The following is a 23677-nucleotide window of genomic DNA, read 5'->3' as shown; positions in this document are numbered from 1 at the left end:
ACTTTAAATAACTTAGAAAGTGTCTTAACTGCAAACTGAAAACACTGCTTCATGTAAACATATGCATTGGGCATGCTCTGAAAAAAATTAATGTGATTTTTGTTGTTGCATGCATGCTGATAACTTGTCAATCCTTGGCTCATAGTGCGTTAATTTCAGAGCAACACATGCAGCACTCATGTCATCCGTTAATCTGTTTCTAGCATCAGATTTTATATGATTCAAAGCCGAAAACAGCTGCTCACAAGCATAGGATGACCCAAACAAAGTAAGAAGAGCAATCCCAAGTGCTTTCATGGACTTAAAATTGTCTGGCAGAGAATTCCACGCTTTTAGGATTTCATTTTCAGAACTGCTAGCAGTGATTTCATTTGTCACCCTTTCACACTCAATACGTTCAAGAGCCACACGCAGGTCATTGAATTTACTTTTCCAGATAGAGCTTTCTTGAAATTCCAGTAGCTCCATTTCCAAATTTTGAATATCCAACCACTGTAAGCAGGAAAGATCAAGATCTTCAAATGTGGACTTTTCTGGGGAAGTTATAAATGAAAGGGTTGTCTCCATCTTACGGAACTGAGAAAATCTTTTACTAAAATTCTCCTTTGCTTCGGCTACAATGGTGGAATATGCTTTGTGGATTTCCTGGTGTTTTTTATGACTGTCCACAAATGTTGTAGAATTATCCAAATGTATTTTTAGGTTGGGAAAATATTTTAGCGGTCCACTCTCAAGGTCTTTTTCAAAAACATGCAATTTTCTCTCAAAAGCTTTGATGTCACTAAACATGCTTTCTGCTGTTTTTCCCATGCCTTGTAATTTTTTGTTTAGTACATTAAAGTGGTTAGTAAAATCTGTAAAGAACATGAGGTTGGTAAGCCAGGCCATGTTGGTGAGTTGAGGATAGTCTTCCCCCTTTTCGTTCATAAATAGCCTAACTTCTTCCAAGCAGGCCACAAATCTCTCTAACACTCGTCCTCTGCTCAGCCACCGGACATTATTGTACATCAGTAAAGTGTTATATTGTGCCTGAACCTCATCAAGAAGGGCTTGAAATTGTCGAAAATTAAGAGCACGCGCCATGATGAAGTTCACCATTTTTGTTACATCTTTGAGGACATCGTCAAGTTTTTTGCTGCTTTCTTTGGCGCAGAGAGCCTCTTGATGTATTATGCAGTGAAATTGAATCAGTGGATGTTTTGCTTCCTTAGCAAAGAAATGAATGAATCCTGATGTTGTCCCCACCATGCTAGGTGCTCCATCACTAGTAACTGAAACCACTTTTTCTGGACTTATGTCTAGTGATGAAAAAGCCTCCATCACAGCATTGTGGATATCTATCCCTTGTGTTCTTCCAGGCAAAGACAGCAGTTTTACCAGCTCTTCTCTCATGATGTCACCAGTAGCATAACGCAAAATGAGCGCTAGTCTTGCATGGTTAGTAATATCTGTACTTTCATCCAAGCACATGGAGTAGAAGGGTGCTTTTTGTAAGTCGCAAGTAAGCTGTTGACTAGCATCAGCAGCCATTCGCAGAACCCTATCTTTTGCAGTATTTCTGCTTAGTGGCATCTCAGAGATGCGCTGCACAATTTTATCCTTGTTTTGGAAATCATGGAAGAGTGAATTACTCCCAGCCAAAATTGCCTTTTTGATAAAATCTCCATCAGAGAGGGGCTTACCATGTTTTGCCATGCACAGTGAAATTTGAAAGCTGGCAACTGTAAGATGATTAGTTTTTGAAAGATAGTTGCTAAAACTAAGAGACTGGGAGTGATATTTCTTTAATTTTCCTACAAGGAACTCTTTTCTTTGAGCTAAACCAAGTTCAGCAACACTGTTATGGTTTGTCTCAAAGTGACGTTTGACACTTGATTTGCGAGACACAACACTTTCATTACACATAATACACAATGCTTTCCCACAGTGTTCAATCACTCCATATGTCTCTGTCCAGGCCTCTTGGAATGATCTTCCACTATCTGTTTTTGCTTTTTTTGCTGTACTCATTTTCTTTGTTCAAGACTTCAAGTCTACAAAAAGATAAAATTTGTATAATAAAAAAAATCTAATGAAGTGCTGTATACAAATCCGTCCCCATAAAAAAATATGTGATTGGGGAATTTTACTAATTGTAGACATCCATTTTGGTCAAAAAATATACTGTCTCACAGCCCCGCGGCGGTTCAGGCAGCCGCGAGGAACACATTGCCAGGCAGGGCCGGACTGGGACAAAAAATAGACCCGGGCATTTTAGGTTGAGCAGCCCAATCACATGACCTCACGCAGGCCCCGCCCATTGAAGTCCAGGGGCAGGGCTAAAATGCAGAAGCACACTTGAGAGGCACGGCCAGCCACTAATAAGAAGTGACTGCGATTCCCCAAATAAAATGACCTGCAAACTGGATTAATCGCATTAATGACTATACAACATTGGATTCATCACAATAACAACTAATTAAGAGGTGACCTGAGTGTATGGGAAAAGGACTTTTATTTTTCATTATTGGAGCCTTTGTTATTTTATTATGATGTTTACAAAAGCACTGTGAAGGGCCACATATACACTTTACTGTTTTCTGCTATATTGAGTTTTTCATAAGGTACAGCGCAGAGGATTAGTGTGTTGGTTGTTCACAGAGAGCCCAGCCCTCCTCTCAGCTTACTGAACTTCTCTATGCAGTCATCATAAGCAGCTTTTTTATTTCCTCGAATTTAGCATGTCCCCCATGGAAGATACAGAGGTTTTTACAGAGGAGCACATTATTAGACACATTAACATCCCCCCATATCCTCACCTCTCTAGCATGGGAGCACTAGGAACTGTTCCTGATTACAGATGTCACATGTGGAGTCACACTACAGCCTCACTGAGTTCCTGTGACAGACTCAGTGTGAAGCTTCTCTTCCTCCCCCCACGTCCCCCTCACACACTGCCTGGCTCATAGGATACTAAGGGAAGACAGGCAGGCTAAACATCCACTCACAGGACTGCAGCCAGCACAGGAGGATGGGCTGCGGCCCACCGGGACAATGCCCGGTCCTCCCAATGACCAGCCCGGCCCTGTTGCCAGGTGAGCTGCAAAGCAGACACCGGCACACTCGCCTCCCGCCGTGCCGCATATCTTAATTGAGGACCTTCCCGCGTGCCAGCTGCAAGGCCTTCGCGTGCCACAGCTGGCACGCGTGCCATAGGTTCGCCATCGCTGGTCTAGTATATTTATTAGTAGCAAATGAGAATGAATCCGTGAGATCATTGGGAGGAAGTCCAAACAACATTTTGTAACAAAAACATCCAAACTTAAACTTAATCCAAGCCTCCACCGACAACCAATGCAGTATGCGAAAGAAAGCAGTGATGTGATCATATTTCTTCAGTCCGAAAATCAGCTTAACTGCTGTGTTCTGCAAATTCTTCTATGTTCCTGCCAAGTAAACAATATTGCCAAAGACTGAACCAAAAGTCTAAATGAATTAACATCAAAGTATGCTCTGATTGATCGGAGCTTCCATAGTGTGTGAAAACCCCTCCTTACTAGGGCATTCGCTTGATTCCTCATTATCAGATTCTGGTCCAGGATTACACCTAGGATCTTTATAACGGGGGTCAATTGAATAGGTTTTGTTGTTTAACTAGGGCTTATATTAAGACCTACCCCAAAAATCATGCTAGGGCTTATTTTCAGGGTAGGTCTTACTTTCAGGGAAACACGGTATCAAATTAAAATTGACCTCAGTCTTAGCCTGGACTGTGGTCCATGTTTCTGGCACAATTTGGGAAGGGAATTTTTAAACATGCAACTAAATCCCAAGTAGATGCAACTAAGACTTTTAGCAATTAGCCCAGCAGAGACCAGTTTTGATTGAATTGGACAACCACTAGAGCAGGAGGAAATCAGGTGAGTCAAAAAGAAAGAGCCCAGAAAATTGGAACCAAATTAATTCTGAGAGCGAATCCAAGTGTTGGAATCAAAAAGTGGATGCAAATGAGGTATGGAGAGAAAGAAGCAGAAAAAAGTGCTGATCCTAGGTTTTAATGGATTAAAAGCAATAGAGACAATTCAAACATCAGAAGTATAACTTCTCAGTGAAGACAATATATCTGTAACATCATCCCTGAATAGCTTGATATAAATATATATAAAATAAACAAATATTCCTTACATCTTCCGAGTGTAAAATGGCATCCTCTTGCATTACCATGTTTCTTGCAGCCTGACCAAGAAGCTGAAAGACAAGTGCAATAGTTATATTCAGCGAGGTATGAATTGCAGGCCCTCTTATTTGTTTCAGAGTAGAATTTCCCTTCAGCCTCCATGATATTAAAACCCAGCTCAAGGCAAAATACCCAAAAGTTTATTCCAATGCATCGAGTTAGACCAATAAAAAAGTTATCACCTTATTTCCTTTGTTTTTTTGTTTTATTTCTTTATATTTCTACTTTGTACCAATGAGAAAATTAATACTTGTGATACAGCAAACGAGCTCAAACAAAACATGAGAAAATGTGACAATTAAGCAGTGAAAGGATCACATAACATTCACTTCTATGTATTCACTTATAAAGACCCAGCTTTCTATCATGCTAGATCTGTAGCATTCATTTACTTCCCCTCCCCTTTTTTATAAAACAGTAGCATGTTTTTAGTGCCGGCTGCGACGGTAACAGCTCCGAAGCTCATAGAATTCCTGTTACCGCCGTGGCTGGCGCTAAAAACTATGCTGTTTTGTAAAAGGGGGGGAGGGGTTACTGACAGAATCTGTAAAATATTGCTGTATCACAAAAATCCTGTTTTTATATTAACAAGCAAGTTACGAGAATAAAATGACTGATAATTTGTTCAAGTTAAAATAGTTCCTTCTCCAGAAATCAATTCAAAATTCTTATACTTTGAATGCTGGAGATAAACAACATGAGCTAGCTAGAAGGTCAGTCATGACTACATATTTCATTACCTTCTGTGAAAGAACCAATTTGTGCTAATTATCTATAATATGTTCACAGTATACACAGGGAAAGATTATGCAAAAAGTCAGCCAAAGTGTGTATAATAGCCAAAAATGAGAACTGACTGTACTGACAACTAGTGCACAGAGAGTGGAAAGGATTTATAAAGAGTATGCTCAGAAAAGTGAAACTCTGAAGAGAGAGTGACAACCCTCTCTTGGGGTAAGAGTTTACCGTCCAGTCATTGCATAATTGATTCAAAAAATCACTCTCTGAGAACTAGTAAAGGTAATAAAAACTAATTTTAAATCTTGTAATTTCTAAAATCTAGAAATTACAAGATTTAAAATTAGTTTTTATTACCTTTACTAGTTCTCAGAGAGTGATTTTTTGAATCAATTATGCAATGACTGGACGGTAAACTCTTACCCCAAGAGAGGGTTGTCACTCTCTCTTCAGAGTTTCACTTTTCTGAGCATACTCTTTATAAATCCTTTCCACTCTCTGTGCACTAGTTGTCAGTACAGTCAGTTCTCATTTTTGGCAATTATCTATAATAGCCTGAAAGAAAAATTAATGAAACCAGATATAAACTGAACATTCCTTGAGAACCCATTGTTATTTAATATATATTTGATTATTTTGGGAAAATTATTTTGCTCTTTAGGGGTCGAATATCACCTGTATGCAGATGACATCCTGTTCTTTTTCCCAATGGGGAATATACTGGAAGCAGAGTTGAACATAAATAGATATATGTACGAGATAACAATGTGGATGGGGCAGCATGGACTGCTTTGGTATGTCCCGCTTGTAAGATTAACTCTATGCTGGTCTGGAGAGTTGCTAAAGAAGGAAAAATTAGGTTCTTACCGGCTAATTTACTTTCTTTTAAATTAAACTAAACTAAGCTTTAAGTTTATATACCGCATCATCTTCACAGAAGTGGAGCTCGGCACGGTTTACAAAGCTTAAAAAATATAAGAAGAGAGATGGGAAAGATTTACATGAGCATATATATAGAGGGAAGAGAAAAGGGGGGGGGGGGAATAGTATTATATGTTAGAGAAAAGCCAGGTTTTCAGTTGTTTGAGGAATAATTGGAGGGAGCCCAGGTTCCGCAGCAGGATAGTGAGGTTGTTCCAAAGACCCGTGATTTTGAAGAGAAGGGATTTTCCCAGTTTACCTGCATAGAGAATACCGTGTAGAGAGGGGAAGGATAGTTTATGTCTGTGGGCGGATCTTTTAGCCTCTCCAGACCACCCTAGGACCCCACCCTGTCTATTCTCGTGTTCTTGCATGCAGATTTTCATTTTTCGGTCAGTTTCTAGTATTTTTCTAGGGCCGGGGAGATTAAGAAAGCGGCTGTGGCTTGGCTGGTGTAGCTAGCGAGCTGTGGGTACCTTTGCTATTTGCATTTGTTCCTTTGCATTTTCCAACAGTTCTTGTTTTTATTTGTTGATACTCCTGTTTGGAGTCCTGTTTGTTTTCGGTATATAGTTCTTGGTTCTGCTTGGCTATTCAGCAGACTGAGGTAATTAGGGAGAGGTCGCATGATATGTACAGTTCCAAAGTTTTGTCTCAGTCTCCACCTGCTGGTCATGATGAGATATATAACCGCTTGTAAGATTAACCCTATGCTGGTCTGGAGAGTTGCTAAAGAAAAGTCAGTTACTTTTCCATGAGTCTCTGATCCCTGCCCTAAATAGAAACAAGGTTAGTTATGGAAAAAAGGAAAAGTCATGATCAAAACTATCCCCTCCATGCCTGCCTTGACAATTCCTAGGTCCTCTTGCTGTTTTCTCTCCTGGTTATATCTATCCTTGGAGCACTTATCTCTGTTAATAAGGGACAGACCCCTGTAGATACTGAAGCATATTGGTGGTAAGTTGCCTAGAAAATTTATGAGCACACATCTCTTAAATGAGTGTATACGAGACTTGGTGCAGACATCAAAGAGTGTTCCTTGATGTGCTTCCAGCATTAGCACAGAGAGTTTTGCCAGAAATTGAGGGGGGGCAGGGGAATTATATTCTGTACTTGTAGTCCAAACGACAACTCAGGGTATGTTAGGGTCAAAAGCCATAAAAGTTCAGTCTAAGTAGTATGCCACAGCATTGCAGTCCAAGGTGTGAAGAGCTGCTTCTCCAGGATGGGAATGTGGCTTTAGAAAGAAAACAGTCAAAACTATGGATTGGAAGAGGTGGAATTCTGAAACAAGTTTGGGGTAGGAATTTTAGACGAGTTTGAAGCACTACTCTGTCATGGTAGAATCTTATGTAGGAAGGATCTGACACAAGAGCTTGAAGTTCACTCATTTGGTGAGCAAAGGTGAGGGCAATGAGGAAAACAACTTTCCAAGTGAGAAGTCTGAGATGGTATGAATAAACATGTGGATAAAGAAGAGCCAGATTATATAGTGTATCTAGACTTTCAGAAAGCTTTTGATAAAATTCCTCATGAGAGACTCCTGGGAAAATTACCACAGGCAAAATGTAAGTGGCTCAAAGGGAGACTTCATAAGAGCAAATAGTACCATGTTAAGATCCCAAGCAACAGGTGGAGGTTTGATAGTGGTTTTTTGCAAAATAGGCCTTTCATGAAATGGCCACCATGGGATGCACAGATAGAGGTTTCTTGTTCAAGAGAGAGTGAAACACACTGATAGCATTGAGATGAACTCTAACCAAAGTGGTTTTTAGACCAGAGTTAAGAGAAGTGGAGAAGGTAGTTTAGTGTGGATGAAAGAGGACATGTGACAGCTTCCAGAGAATGCAATGCACACCAGGAAGAAAATCTTGTCCATTTGAAGCAGTAACGATGGAAGGTTTCCTAGAAGCTTCAATGAAAGCAGATAGTGCTGCTGAGAGAGAGAAAACATTTACTTGGGTGGTGAAAGAAACTATGCTGTTAGTGTTAACGAGCAGGAGTTAGAATGAAGGAGGGATGCCTCGTTCTACGTCAGCAGTGTTGGGAATGCACTGGGTTGAGCTTAAGACTCTGGTTCAGGTGCCTAAGGCCTCTCCTATGGGAGGGGCCTTAGGTGCCTGGGCTAATCAGAGTCTTAGAAGAAGGGGAAGGCCTACCATTTTAAAGAGGCAGGTCTGCTGACAGGAGAGAGTGGGCATCCCTCCTGCTGGATTGTCACGTAAAAGGTACGGAGTTGGGATGTGGTGTCAGGGGTTTATGGGAACCACAGCAGCAGGAGGGAGTGGACATCCCTCCTGTCACTCTTTCATTTAAAGGTAGGGATGATAGGAGTTCACGGGGGAGCCCTGGCAGCAGGAGGGAGTGGGTATAAAAGTTAAAGAAAAACAAAATGCACATCTTTTTATTTCTAGATTTGTAGTAGGTTATATTTGTACTCCTTTCTTTACCATGTCTCACCAGTCCATTCATTTTGAGTTGTGAGCTTGTGGCTGATTTTGATGGCTGTATATTAGTTGCTTTCAAAAGGTTTGCATCAATGATACTGGAACTCAAGTCAGCAGCTGTTAGTGGAAAAATTAGATGAGAAGAAAGTCTGATAAGGAAATTGGACAGACGGCAGATAAAATTAAATGAGAAGAAAAGTTGAATGTGAGACTGGACAGATGGAGAACAAACTATAAGCAATTGGAAGAAAAGTCAGGGACCAAAAGTGGGAGAGACGTACAACTGCTGGAAGAGGGGACAGTGAAATGGAAGCCAACGAGGAAGTGGAATAGAGGACAAAGGGTGACTAGGGATGTCAGCTCTGTGGGTGCAGTAGTGAGTAATCGCCTTCACTTTGCCCTGAGAGTTTGTGTTGTGTTTGGCACCCCCTGTTGTTGGAAAGAACGAGCAGGGCGAGGGGTCCATTTTCGAAGCTACATGCCCTGGACACACCATCGGGGGAGGGGTGGGGGAAACACCTCTTTAGTCTTCTGTCTTACTGACTGCCTTTGACCTCTCTCTAATTCTAGCCCATAGTTGTCAACTGGCTTCAGATTTTTCTAACGAGGTTTGTGAAAGCCTGGCCTGGGTGTATCTCCATTGCACGCAACGACTTGCAGCCTTGTTTCTCTTAGGGATGGCAACTGGGAAATCAGCCGCGTGAACTGTCAACTGACAAGCGCAAACCACTCCGGGGCGCTGGGGGGAGACCGGCGGAGAAACCTAAGCTCACCTCCGAGCTGCGCGAGCCCTTCAGCACCTGCTTGGTGAGCGCAATGACGTCGGCGCTGCACGCGAACACTTTCTCCGTCAACAGCCCCTTCACAGACTGCCCGAACCGCGCCTGACTGTCTTGCGCCGCGCCAGACGACGCGGATGTCGCAGCTGACGATACGGCGGCGGCCGCGGCCGAGGACATGTTGGGACTGAGCGGCTTCCGTCTCCGTGACGCCACTGGAAAGGCGGTGTTCCGTGAGCTCGCGTGAAGAGGGCATGATTAGCAGTTAGGTGTCTTTCCGGTTCTGGGTTGAAGGGTTTGGGCTTCTTTTATGCGGTGCATGCGTTCCCCTTAACTGTATCCATGATATCCTGTTTGTAAGCTCTTTCGAACAGGGACTGTTTTCTTACTCTTTGTGACTGGGCAGCGCTGTATGCGTTTAATAGCGCTATAGAAATTTTTAATAATAGTAGTATTTTGGGGCCTTATTCGTCATTCAACCAGTAGTTTGACAGCCTGCCTTAAATTTAGGGTTGCACTAACGCTGGTATAGGAACAATAAAGCTCCTTTAAATGCATTTAAAGTAGCTTTATTGTTCCTATACCAGCGTTAGTGCATTATTGATCTTTAGGAACTTTTTTTCTTTTGAATTTATCCCAGTCGTTCATATTAAATTTAGGGTTACCATATGGCTCCAGAAAAAAAAGAGGACGGATTGAGATATCAGGGTTTTACTTTGGTTTCAATAGAAGTAAAACCCAGATGTCTCTCTCTGTTCTCCTTACTTCCATTGCTTTCAGTAGAAGTAAAACCCAGATGTCTTACTCCATCCTCTTTTTTTCTGGAGTCATATGGTAACCCTAGCTCTTAATGGGTTCTAAGGTTGTGGCGCAATGGTTCAAGCTACAGCCTAGGCAAGTCACTTAATCCCCCGATTGCCCCAGGTTAGGGTTACGATATGGCTCCAGAAAAAGGAGGACAGATTGAGGCATCCAGGTTTTACTTCCTTTGCTTTCAATGGAAATAAAGCCCAGATGTCTCAATCCTCTTTTTTTTTTTGGTAACCCTACCCCAGGTACATTAGATAGATTGCGAGCCCACAGGGACAGACAGGGAAACGTGCTTAAGTACCTGAACAAATTCATGTCTAAATCGTTCTGAGCTCCCTTGGGAGAACGGTATTAGAAAACTGAATAAACAAATACATTTTGGTACTATAGGCTCTTGTCAGTGAATTGCAAACCTTGTTCTAGTGTAGTGCAATAGGTGAGCCATTCTTAGGGTTACCATATTTAATAATGAACAAATCTGGCAGGGTTGCCAGATGGCAAAAAACTTTCCAGTTAAAACTCATGACAAAAAAATAGCCCAACTTGTGTTCAGAGTGGCCCAAAAATATCCCAAACAATTGCTGCTGGAAACGCCTCTAATTTATCAATTGAATGCTTCATACAAATACAAATGTTTATTTATGCACTGCACATATCCCAAACAGTCCATAATGGTGTACAAAACACTAAAACCCAAATGCAAAACATTCAAGAAAAACACAATAAAACCAAGCACTTAACAGTAAAAGTCCTTCCCAAAATTAAAAACTTGAACTTAGTAGCCCACCACTCCCTTCAGAAAATAGTGGTTAAAAGCCCAGCAGATTCAAGGTGATTCTCTTCAAAAGGCAAATGTAGCACTTCATCATCAGCACAGGAGTACAACCCCCCCCTCCCAAGAAGATCAAAATAAGCAACTAAGGTGGGCATCATCACTTTAAAAAGAATGTATATCTTGACCTGAAGAAAGAGTGTGTGTTCCTTCTAAAACTCAGTACAAGGATAGCGCTGTGTGTTTTGTTTCTACACATACATACACACAGACACACACATATATATACATATATATATATATATATATATAACCAAAATTGAATACTGGGGTCAGGTACAAAGGTAAATTGCACTTGAGTGTGGTACCATAAAAAGCGCTGCCACACTGAAACCGTTGTTGCAAAGATTTTGTATGCCTCATTTAAATTTCTTCTTCAGGAACCTGCAATAGCACTCAGATCCAACATATTATCGTATGCCTTCTTATTCACTTAAAACTTGGGTTGAGTCCTTTCCAGAAACAATGTACAACAAAAATGGGGTTATATTTTTTTGGGTTTGTGAGGCCTTCAATGGGAGAAAGGGAGAGCTATAACCGAGGCTAAAAAATCAACATTACTTTCATGGCTTTTGGAGCTGTGAGAGTATACAGGGGTTTTGGGGGGCTCTGACCTCTTTCCTGCAGGACCTTCTGCGAGTTCCTGTCCCTCTTTCTGTTTATCACATGTTGTTTGCTCACTTCTCTGTTTTTTCTGTTTTTTCTTCTGCTGAAAAATTATTTTTGAGCAAATGTTATATTGTGGGGAAAAAATGTATCTTGAACCATTGGCTGGCCGACGTGCCTCCCTCCATTTGGTATTGGAGAAATAAATTACATGAGTTGGTGTGTTGGGAGGCCCGGCTGGCATGTTCCTCTGCTCGTAAGAGCCGTGATTTTATCTGCACTTGGTCTCCTTACTTGGACTGTCTGCCCCCACGCAGTCGTAGTCAAATTGTGAATAGATTGCAACTGTACTCTGCACCACCTGTCTGACCTGGGACATTTCTGTGGGGGTGGGGGGAGGAGGGGGTTGGGGGGGGTTCAGGGGGGGTTTGGGCTAGTTGGGGGGAGTTTGGGCCTTTTTGCTTCCTGAAGAGGACATCAGAGTCCAGTCCTCTTTGGGGGGAGGGGGTCTTCATTTGATTGTTTTTGGAAATGTTTATCATCCTTGTCTGTATTCTCCGCTTGTGAGTTGTTATTCCATTTACCAATAAAAAAGTTTTATAATAATAATAAAAATCAACATTTTCAAGCTCATTATCTGAGGTACTGTAGATGTCCAGTAAAAAACTCTTCCAACTTCTCATTCTTTTCTGCAGGCAAGACTTTCTTTCATTGACAAGTTTAACTTATTTCTCAATTTATAACTCTCCATCTCACACAAGTTTAGATCATTTTCCTGCACTGCTCTGCCTGATTCCAAGCACATTCCTGTTTTCTGGTCTGTCTTCCCATCCTTGTCCTGGTACTCAGGCTTCAGGCCAATGGCAACCCCTGTCTGTTGAGATTCTCTGCCACATGTTTACTTTGAGCCCCGGAAGCAATAATCACAGCTTCAAACCAGGGCAGCAATTCAGAGCATGGGAGCATACACTCACACTGACCTGCCTGCATACTATTGCAATGGCCAATGAATAAGGGAAAGATTCTCAAAGCTTCGTGGTAAAAACCAATGGGCCACTTTGAAGCCGTTCTTGTAACGATTTCAAAAAGGTGAGTCATTCTCCAAAAACAGCATTTGCAAATGAGGTTTATGGAGCGTAGGCTCACTAAATTTACTTGAGTCGCTGGTGGTAGCAATCAGCGCATGCGTAGAATACACCTGCATATTAAAAAAAAAAAAAAATTTGAAGATCAGCAGGAAAGATGTCCACTCTTTCTGCACTTGCAGAACCTCCACACATCTGGCAGCAGGAGAAATGCCCTGCCCCTTGCAGCGGGAGAAATACCCACTCTCCCGCTGCACTTACACAACCCTTGGCAGCGGAAGAGATGCCCACTCTCTCTCGCCATGTTCACACAATCATCAGACTCAAACCCTCCCCTCCACAGCAGGAGTGATGCCCACTCCCATCCACTGTCACCCATTCCCCTGACAACTTCCCCCCAACCCCCGACAACCCCCGTCCCTCCCTACCTTATTCAGGAAGTCCAGCTGGAGGATACCCTTCCAGCTGGCAGGTCCACCTCTTACAAAATGGCAGCCCTTCTCTTTCCTGGTGCATTGGATGCGCTGGGGAGGGGCCTAAGGCCTTAAGCAACCTGGGCCAATTAGAGCCTTAGACCCCCTCCCCAGCGCATCCAGGAAGGGGCCTAAGGCTCTAATTGGCCCAGATGCCTAAGGCCTCTCTCATAGGAGAGGCATTAAGCAATCTGGGCCAATCGGAGCCTTAGGCCCCTCCCTGGCACATCCCAGGCAGTTGTTAGCAGAGAGGTCAGTTTTTCCTGATGCAGCAAACATATGGCGAAACAAGGACTCTTGTTGAAGATGTGAGGATCTGGGTTATTAGCAGCTAACAGCATTCCCTGGACTTCCTGTCAAGAACTGCAGCTAGAAGCTTACGGCACCTTTTGAACTATGGTCTGAGAGCCGTGTAGTGTGCTACATAAAACAGCAATGTGAAGACTGCAGTTAAGTTAAATGTACACTTTTGCATCTACTAGCTGCTTTATATCTTTATTTGTAGAATGCTGTTCACAAGCTGTCTCCCTGGGCCTTTTGAACTTACCTCCTGATACTACTTCCCTTAATGGCAGGAGTTCCTGAGCCTTTTCTGACTTAAAGTTTAGCCTGGTTAATAGAAGCCTAGGGAGTTTTTTTTTCCCTTTTTGGGTTTTCTCCCTGGTTGGTTGCTTATCTGGAGCGGACCAGTGATAAGTGTATCTCAAAAATACTCATTGCACATAAAATACTTATATATTCATACCATGTTATAGCTTGATCATGAATATAACACTTATTTATTGTTTTGGAAGGAAATCCTCAGGTCCCTATTTGCCGCTCACTATTTCAATTCAGCTTTCAAACTTGGAATGGGACTAACGTCACCAGTTTTAACCTCCCCCTACCTTTTAACTTCTGCTTATAGCTTGAACTTATAATTTAAAATCTCTTCTTAAACATTTAAATTCATCAAAATTATTGAATACTTAGTATTGAGCTTTCATGCAAGAATCTTGCCCTTATTACAACTGTAGTGCTTTTTAAGTCAGCTGTCCATTGCCTACGAAGGCCGCCCACGTTTCGCTTTGCTGCGTCAGGGCTCCAGACAGGACACTAAAAACCAAAACAGAGAGTATAAAACATTTTATCCCAGGACAAGCAGGCAGCATATTCCCACACATGGGTGACGTCACCGACGGAGCCCCGCAGCGGACAGCCTCGAAAGCAAACTTGCTTGAAGATCTCGATCTTTCGAGCACTGTATCGCGCGTGCCTTCCCGCCCTCAGTTCGTTTTATTCTGCGGAGACAAGAAGACACGTTTTTCTTCGGCTCTCAGCGATTTTGCCTTCTCTTCACCGCGGCTGTTTCTTTTTTTTCAGAAAGTTCGGTCGTTGTGCTTTTATTCTTATTTCTCCTTTTCAAAACTAAAAAAAATAAATATATATATATATATATATATATTTTCTTTTCTTTTCTAGTCCGGCCGGTGAGCCTTGGGCCTAGGCCCAATTGCTCCTTCCGTTCAACACGGACTTTATTTTTTCTATGTCCCGGCCTCTCACCGGGTTTAAACATTGTCGCCAGTGCAATCGTGTGATTTCGGTCAACGATCCTCACTGCCGCTGCCTACAGTGCTTGGGTTTGAAACATTCACCCGAAGATTGTCATCGGTGCTTCACTCTTACTCCACGAGCTTTTCGGCGTCGGTGCGCTCAGTTCCACCAACATTTTGGACACATGGAACAACCCTCGGAGACAACTTCGACCTCGGCGGCTGCCCCAGTCTCGAAGACTTCTACTCCGACGACCACGACTTTCACGGTCTCGAAGGCCTCGACCTTGGCTCCGGCCGGAGCTTCGGTCTCAAAGGCCTCGACCTTGCCGACTACAGTGCCCTCGAAGACAGTGACATCGGTAAAGTCTTCAGTGGGGGGTAAGTCTCCTGGTTCTCTTTCAGGTGCCGTACCCAAGAAGCCACCAGAGTCCTCTTCACGCCCATCTTCTAAGCGTACCTCCAAGATCAGGGAATACTCACCTTCGAGGTCGCCCTCTTCGGAGCGTACTGCTGCACCTACGAGATCAGAACCTTCTGTCTCGGTGCCAATGCTGGAGGACATGCTCAAATCCATCTTGACCACACAGATTTCCTCATTAGTGGCTCAATTGGTCCCGTCCTCGACCTTGCCTACGGTGGATCAGCCTGTCGCCAAGCCAGAGCTTCCAGTGCATTGAGGCTGATCCCGGACACCGAAGAGGATACCTTCTACTGATTCTTCTCCGGACTCCCCTCCGAAGCATCAGTCGAAGCATTTGAGACATCTTGTTTCCAAGCTTCAAAGGGAGTCCTCTGCTTTGGATACCGAGACTTCTCTGCCTCGTTCTTCGAAGTCGAAGCACGGATCTCGACACCACCGAGCATCGACACGAAGTCCTTCTCAATCGAAGACTCCACCGTCGAAGCCAACTCGTCGAGACACTTCTCCTCAGACTTCGACTCATTCAGTACCACGTACACCTGGTACTTCTCCATCCAGAAGCCTTAAGAGAAAACATTCTCTTACTCCTCCACATAGTACAGCATCCTCTGTAACCTTATGTCTTGAATCAGAACCACTCTCCCCATATTCTAGAGAGGCTTCTCCTTCCTACTCTGCGCTTCCTAAATCTCGCAGCTTGTCTCCTGAAGAAGCATCTGATTCCAAATCCATTTCCTTTGCGAAATTTGTCTTTGATATGGGACAAGCTCTCAAATTGGATCTCCATTCTGATTCTAAGTATACTCCTGAATATCTAGCAGATATGGAGCTTCCTCATCCACCTAAAGAGTCCCTATGATTACCAATAACTCCTGTACTCAAACAAACTTTTATTCGTAACATGGAGACTCCTTATTCCATCACTGCCATTCCATCTAAACTGGAATCCCGTTATCGAACTGTTCCATGTAAAGGGTTTGAGAAGTCTCAACTTTCTCATCAATCCCTAGTAGTAGAATCATCTTTAAAGAAAGCTCATCCTTCCAAAATCTACGCTTCAGTTCCTCCAGGCAGAGAAGGTCGTACCATGGATAAATTTGGTCGCCGTCTATACCAGAACTCCATGATGGCAAATAGAGTTCTTAATTACAACTACATTTTTACATCTTATTTCAACCATTTTCTGAAAATATTATCATCTTTTTACCCGGATAACTCCACCACTCATCTTTCAGAATTCAAACTAATCCTCAAGACACTTGATCAATTGAGACTCTTTATGTTACAAGCCTCCTATGATGCTTTTGAATTATCTTCTCGAGTCTCTGCTTTTGCTGTAGCCATGTGTCGTTTGGCATGGCTCCGCATTGTAGACATGGATCCCAATCTTCAAGATCGTTTGGCAAATCTACCTTGTCAGGGAAATGAATTGTTTGATGACTCTATTGAAGCAGCTACTAAGTGTCTCTCAGAACATGAACGCTCTTTTGCTTCCCTCATTTGACCAAAGCCTAAATCTACACCAACTAGAGGTTTTAAACAGACTCCACGTCGTTATCCTCAGAAAACGACTCCTGCTTTTTCCAGGCCTCCTCCTCGTCATCCTCCACAGCAACAGCGCCAGCAAAAATCTCAGCCTCCCGCTGCCACCAAACCAGCTCAGTCTTTTTGACAGTCTCAGCTTGAGCATTCAAATTTCTCTGTTTCCCAACTTTCCACTTTTTATCACCAGTGGGAGCTCATCACATCAGATCTCTGGGTGCTTACCATCCTGCGAGAGGGATACTCTCTTCGGTTCCTCCAGATCGCCATCAAAGAGAGTGTCCTTCCAATCAGTCGCATCTTCCCCTTCTCGCCTTCCAGGCTGCCAAACTGAACCCATGGCTAGCCCAAATTGTCCTTGAGGCCCCCACCTACCTCGGGTTTAGAAAATCTCTCAAAACTCACCTATTCCATGGACAAGACACCTAACACCCCTCTCCAATGAACAACAATCTCCTTCTGCCCCCTTCCACCTCTCTTTTCCCAACCTACCCACCTCCAACCCCCCCCTTGACCTACACTCCCCCCTCTCTCTTCTAACTTCAACTACTTCCTTGCTCCTAATATTGTTCAATTGTTTTCGAACCACTTGTAATTTATTGCTTGCTTCTAATAGTGTTCAATTGTTTTTAAACCACTTGTAATTTATTGCTTGCTTCTAATAGTGTTCAATTGTTTTTAAACCACTTGTAATTTTTTTTGTTAATCAAATGTAAACCGCCTAGAACTCCTTGGGTATGGCGGTATACAAAAATAAAGTTATTATTATTCTCCTTCAAGAAGCTCAGGCTCTTCTTCATCTGCGAGCTGTAGAGGAAATTCCTCTTGCCCAACGGAACTTGAGATTCTACTCCCGTTATTTCCTAGTTCCCAAGAAGACGGGGGATTTGCGACCTATCCTAGATCTCAGAGCTCTAAACAAATACCTAGTCAAAGAGAAATTTCGAATGCTCACTCTGCCGATTTTGTATTCCTTAATGGATCAAGGAGATTGGATGTGTTCCCTCGATCTCAAAGAGGCCTATACTCGTATCCCTATCCATCCTGCATTTCGCAAGTATCTCAGATTTCAAGTAGGAAACCTTCATATGCAATACAGGGTTCTCCCTTTCGGGTTGGCTTCTTCTCCCAGAGTATTCACAAAATGTCTGGTGGTAGTGGCTGCAGCTCTTTGCAACCAGGGTCTCCAAGTATTTCCATACCTCGACGACTGGCTCATCAAAGCTCCCTCTTTTTCAGGGGTTATTGCAGCGACCCAACAGACTATTCTGTTTCTTCAAGGTCTAGGATTTCACATAAACTTTCCAAAATCTCAGTTGACTCCTTCCCAGTCTCTCCAGTTCATAGGAGCAACTCTGGACACTATTAATCTGAGAGCATACCTTCCACAACCACGTCAGGATGCACTTCTTCAACTTTCTCATCAATTCTTCCATCCGTTCCGGCACGGAAAATGATGGTTCTGCTCGGTCACATGGCTTCTACAGTTCACGTGACTCCTTTTGCCAGACTTCACCTTCGTATTCCTCAATGGACACTGGCATCACAATGGCAGCAGACTGTGGATCCACCGTCTCAACTGATTTCCATAACTCCTTCATTGCAGAAGTCTCTCCGTTGGTGGATGCTCTCTTCGAATCTTTCCAGAGGCTTGCTGTTCCACAATCTTCCTCATCAGAAAGTTCTTAGAACCGACTCGTCCACGTACGCTTGGGGGGGCTCATGTGGACGGTCTTCGTACTCAGGGTCTATGGACTTCAACAGACAGTCTGTGTCATATCAATCTGTTGGAACTCAGAGCAATATTCTATGCTCTCAAAGCTTTTCAACATCTCCTTCACGACATGGTAATTCTTGTCCGCACAGACAACCAAGTAGCCATGTATTATGTCAACAAACAGGGAGGGACAGGCTCTCAATCCCTCTGTCAGGAAGCTCTGAAATTGTGGCATTGGGCAATTCTTCACAACATCTATCTCAGAGCTGTTTACATTCAGGGTCAACACAATTATATGGCGGACAAATTGAGTCGTCTTCTACAGCCTCACGAATGGACACTCAATTCTCCAACTCTTCGTCAAATATTTGCTCGTTGGGGAACTCCACAGATAGATCTGTTTACGTCACCTCTCAACTTCAAACTGCCTCAATTCTGCTCCTGCATTTACTCTCCTCAACGTCTCGAAGCGGATGCGTTTCTACTGGAATGGAGGAATCAGTTCCTTTATGCCTTTCCTCTGATTCTCAGGACTCTAGTCAAACTGAAGTCAGAACATGCCACCATGATTCTGATAGCGCCTCGGTGGCCCAGACAACCTTGGTTCTCCCTTCTACTTCAACTCAGCGTCAGGGAGCCTCTCCTTCTACCAGTATTTCCTTCTCTACTCACGCAGAGTCACGGATCCTTGCTTCATCCCAATCTGCAATCTCTACACTTAACAGCTTGGTACCTTTCTGCGTAACAGACTTTCTTCGATTTTCTCAGTCTGTTCAAGATATTTTACTTGCTTCCAGAAAGCCATCAACTAGACAATTTTATGGCCAGAAATGTACTAGATTTTCTGCTTGGTGCTCTACACGTCACTTGCATCCGATATCTTCCTCCTTAGCATCCGTTCTGGACTACTTGCTTCACTTGTCACATTCTGGACTTCAAACTACATCTATTCGAGTCCATCTTAGTGCTATAGCTGCTTTTCATCAGCCTCTAGCTGGGAAACCTCTTTCTGCACATCCTATGGTTTCTCGCTTCATGAAAGTACTTCTTAATCTCCATCCACCACTTAGACCACCTCCAGTGGTTTGGGATCTCAATGTTGTTTTGGCTCAACTGATGAAATCTCCTTTTGAACCACTTGATAAAGCTCACCTCAAGTATCTCACTTGGAAAGCTGTTTTCCTGATTGCCCTCACATCTGCTCGAAGAGTCAGTGAGTTACAAGCTTTGGTTGCAGATCCACCTTTCACAGTTTTTCACCATGACAAGGTGGTCCTCTGTACTCATCCTAAATTCTTACCTAAAGTTGTTTCAGAATTTCACATCAATCAGTCTATTGTTCTACCTGTATTTTTTCCAAAGCCTCATTCTCATCCTGGAGAAGCGGCCCTTCCTACCTTGGACTGTAAACGTGCCTTGGCTTTCTACCTCCAACGCACTCAACTTCACAGAACATCTCCTCAACTTTTCATCTCTTTTGATCCGAACAGGTTGGGACGTCCTATCTCAAAGCGTACCATCTCCAACTGGATGGCTGCTTGCATTTCTTTCTGCTATGCTCAGGCTGGTCTTCATCTGCAAGGTCGAGTGACGGGCCACAAAGTTAGAGCTATGGTGGCATCTGTAGCTTTCCTCAGATCAACTCCTATTGAGGAAATCTGCAAGGCTGCCACTTGGTCCTCGGTTCATACATTCACCTCTCATTACTGTCTGGATACTTTATCCAGGAGGGATGGCCACTTTGGCCAATCTGTTTTGCAAAATCTTTTTTCGTAAATTGCCAACTTCCCTCCATCCCTTTTTACTTAGCTTGGAGGTCACCCATGTGTGGGAATATGCTGCCTGCTTGTCCTGGGATAAAGCACAGTTACTTACCATAACAGTTGTTATCCAGGGACAGCAGGCAGATATTCCCACAACCCTCCCACCTCCCCTGGTTGGCTTCTTGGCTAGGTATCTGAACTGAGGATCCTCTCAGGAGATGCGCCCCCTAGTTCGGGCGGGAAGGCACGCACGTATGCGCGGTACAGTGCTCGAAAGATCGAGATCTTCAAGCAAGTTTGCTTTCGAGGCTGTCCGCTGCGGGGCTCCATCGGTGACGTCACTCATGTGTGAGAATATCTGCCTGCTGTCCCTGGATAACAACTGTTACGGTAAGTAACTGTGCTATACCTCCATTGCATGAAAGTTATTGAAGTATTATTTCCCAGAAAAACTACTTAAACTCGGCAGTACTTTTTCCTGCTCATTGCTTAATGGCTGCTGGCAACTCCTGCCTCTGTTTGAACTGGAGATATTCCCAACTTTATTGGCTCAAACATGCATGAGCATAGACTTCTCATTAACCCTTATGCTCATCTGTACAAAACCCATTCATATAAAAATATTTATTTGTTTTTATTTTATATAATTTTTATTAGCGTTTTACTAATTTTAAATAATTTTTATTAGTGAAAGTTTTATTAAAACCATTTTTTATAAAAATATCATGAAAATTTAGTGACCTTAACTTATATTCATCTACAAATTTGATTGATTATCAATTTTCATTTTCAAGACCCATATCATTCTTAAAGGATCATACCTTTTTTTAAAAAAAAGGACTTATAACACCTTTAAGATACCTACATCTATTCTGATGAATTAATAGATTCATTAATGAATGAATGAATTTAACCTCCCTGCATGATGTGTGTTTAAATGGGTTAATGGGAAGCGTCTATGCTCATGCATGTTTTTTTGAGCCATTAAAGTTGGGAATATCTTCAGTTCAAACCGAGGCAGGAGTTGCCAGCGGCCATTAAGCGATGAACAAGAAAAAGTACTGCCAAGTAGTTTTTCATGGAAATAATACTTCAAATAACTTTCATGCAACGGAGGTGTGGAGGGGCATAATCAAAAGAAACATCTACCGTATTTTCACATAGATAACGCGCACCCGTGTAAAACGCGCACACGGGTATAGCGCGCGAAAAACACAAATTTATGTACAGAAATTTTTATATACCGCGCACACCCGTATACCGCGCATGCTGCCCAACTCTCCCGTCGCTGCCCGACTCTCCTTTCACCCGCCCCGACTCTCCTCTGGCCACCCCGACTCTCCTTTCGCCCACCCCGACTCTCCTCTCCCCCTTGAAGTCCTGTCCCCACCCTAAAACCTGATGCCCCCCCCCCGATGTCCATTTCACCCCCCCCTCGCAGGACCGCTCGCACCCCCACCCCGAAGGACCGCTCGCACGCACCCGCACCCCCACCCCGAAGGACCACTCGCACGCACTCCCACCCGCACCCCCACCCTGAATGACCGCTCGCACCCCCACAGCCTCCCGACCCCCCCCATCATGTAGAAGCTCCTACTGGTGTCCTGCTGCTTCCTCTTGGCGGTCCCGACTCCCCGACACGATCGGGGCAAGAGGGAGCTCAAGCCCTCTTGCCCCCCCCCCCCCGACTCCCTGACACATCGGGCAAAAGGGAGCCCAAGCCCTCTTACCCCGCCGACTCCCCAACTCCCTGACAATATCGGGCCAGGAGGGAGCCCAAGTCCTCCTGGCCCTGGCGACGCCCCCCCCTGCTAGTTGTTCGGGCCAGGAGGGAGCCCAAACTCTCCTGGCCACGGCGACCCCCTCCCCCCACCCAGCACTACATTACGGGCAGGAGGGATCCCAGGCCCTCCTGCCCTCGACGCAAACCCCCCTCCCCCCAAGGACCGCCCCCCCCAGCCGACCCGCGACCCCCCTTGGGCACATGGTCGGGTTGGACCCATGTGCCTCAGGCCCCGCCCCCAGGTGGGACCTAAGGCTCCCGGGCCTATTCTGATTGGCCCAGGCATCTTAGGCCTCACCAGTAGGTGGAGCTTTGGGACGGATGGGCCAATCCGGCCTCATTCCGTTGTTGGCTGCCTGCCGGACAGGCGAGTTTGACTCCCGTCTGTCCGGCCAACTACACAAAGGTACGGGGAAGGCGGGTTGTGGGGGTCGGCCAGGGGGGTCGCGAGTCAGCTGGGGGGGGCGGTCGGAGGTTCTTGGGGGGGGCGGTCATTGGGGGGAGGGGGGTTTGCGTCGAGGGCAGGAGGGCCTGGGATCCCTCCTGCCCGTAATGTAGTGCGGGGTGGGGGTAGGGGGTCGCCGTGGCCAGGAGGGTTTGGGCTCCCTCCTGGCCCGTACAACTAGCGGGGGGGGGGGGTGTCGCCAGGGCCAGGAGGACTTGGGCTCCCTCCTGGCCCGATATTGTCGGGGAGTTGGGGAGTCGGCGGGGCAAGAGGGCTTAGGCTCCCTCTTGCCCCGATCATGTCGGGGGTGCTGCAGTTGGTTGGGGCAAGAGGGCTTGAGCTCCCTCTTTCCCCGATCGTGTCGGGTGTCGGGACCGCCAAGAGGAAGCAGCAGGACACCAGTAGGAGCTTTTACATGATGGGGGGGGGTCGGGAGGCTGTGGGGGTGCGAGCGGTCCTTCAGGGTGGGGGTGCGGGTGCGTGCGAGCAGTCCTTCGGGGTAGGGGTGCGAGCGGTCCTGCGGGGGGGGGGGGGGGGTGAATCGGACGGCGGGGGGGGGGGAACTATGTAAAAAAAATTTTGTACAACGCGCTCGCGCATATAACGCGCAAGGGTGTGCGCGGTACGTAAAAACCACGTATAACGCGTGCGTTATATGCGAGAAAATACGGTAAGTCCATTTTGGCCTAAGTCGTCCAAATTCGAACACGGGAAAAGGTTCATTTTCGAAAAATACGTCAAGCTTTTTTTTTTTTTTTCAAAAATCGTCCAACTGTACGTCCAGCCGTCTGATAGCCCAGACCACTACGTCATCCATCTTTATATCCCATTTTCGACCAAAAATTTGTCCAAGTCACAAACACCTAGAAAAAGACCTTTTGGGCATGGGAGAGGCCAGAAAAGTGATGGACTGGACACCCAGACATGGCACCAGAGTAGTGTGGTACCTTACAGGACACTGCTGTGAACTTCACAAAAAGGGTCCCACATAAACATCTCACTGCAGCTCCCTTATAGGTCATGGTGAGCCCCACCCCCAAACAACCCCAGAATCCACTAGACCTATCTATCTACCACCCCAATAGTGTCACAAACACTCCTCAGAGCAGAGCTAATCGGTGACAAACACTGGAATTCTGGCGTGTCCCCTATAACAAGGGTATCTTCAGGTCTTCTAGTTTGCCCTAGGTGCCTGCCTAGGCTTGGGAGGCAAGGGTCGATATAGGCTTCAAGTTATCACTCCTCAGACAGCGTTCTTAAATAAAGAATCAAAGCTTTATTCTGACTAGAGAATGACACGGTGGCGGTTTACCCGCGGCCACTGCGTTTAGCTGCGGGTGACCCGCCGAAACGGGGAACGAAAACTAGCAGTCGCTGCGGCGACGGGGACAAGGCCATTCACCGCCCCGTGGGGCGGTGAATGGTCTTGTCCCCGCAGTGAGGCATGAAGGATCGCGCGGTCCCCGCAGCCCACACCCGCCTGCCCAATCGATCCTAGTGTTTAGCCAGCTCTCTCCCTTCTCCTCACCTTAGTTTGTAGGTTTTCTTTTTCGGCGACCCA

At 44.9% G+C, this 23677-nt stretch overlaps 2 protein-coding genes across 5 annotated transcripts in view; one reads left to right on the top strand and one right to left on the bottom strand.

Annotated features, from left to right (window-relative positions):
• The window catches only part of BORCS7 (BLOC-1 related complex subunit 7), a 37485-nt gene extending 28167 nt beyond the window's left edge, over positions 1 to 9318 (bottom strand). The window contains exons 1-2 of the mRNA XM_033940685.1: positions 9096 to 9318; positions 4165 to 4227 (exon numbers count right to left, since the gene is read on the bottom strand). Of these exons, the coding sequence (XP_033796576.1) occupies positions 4165 to 4227; positions 9096 to 9281 (249 nt within the window). The 5' untranslated portion in view covers positions 9282 to 9318. The remainder of the gene's footprint in view (positions 1 to 4164; positions 4228 to 9095) is intronic.
• The window catches only part of LOC117358874 (steroid 17-alpha-hydroxylase/17,20 lyase), a 95464-nt gene continuing 81022 nt past the window's right edge, over positions 9236 to 23677 (top strand). The window contains exon 1 of one of the 4 annotated variants that reach the window (XM_033940682.1): positions 9236 to 9365. Coding sequence is in view for 1 of the 4 variants with exons in the window: in XM_033940684.1 (XP_033796575.1) it covers positions 9356 to 9365 (10 nt within the window). In the remaining 3 variants the exon portion in view is untranslated. The remainder of the gene's footprint in view (positions 9366 to 23677) is intronic. The other 3 variants (XM_033940681.1, XM_033940683.1, XM_033940684.1) reach the window with 3 other exon arrangements.

The sequence above is a fragment of the Geotrypetes seraphini genome, chromosome 4 (assembly GCF_902459505.1).
Source record: "Geotrypetes seraphini chromosome 4, aGeoSer1.1, whole genome shotgun sequence".
Lineage (NCBI taxonomy): Eukaryota > Metazoa > Chordata > Amphibia > Gymnophiona > Dermophiidae > Geotrypetes > Geotrypetes seraphini.
Note: the sequence above shows the minus strand (reverse complement) of the source record. Positions and strands in the feature narration are given on the sequence as shown.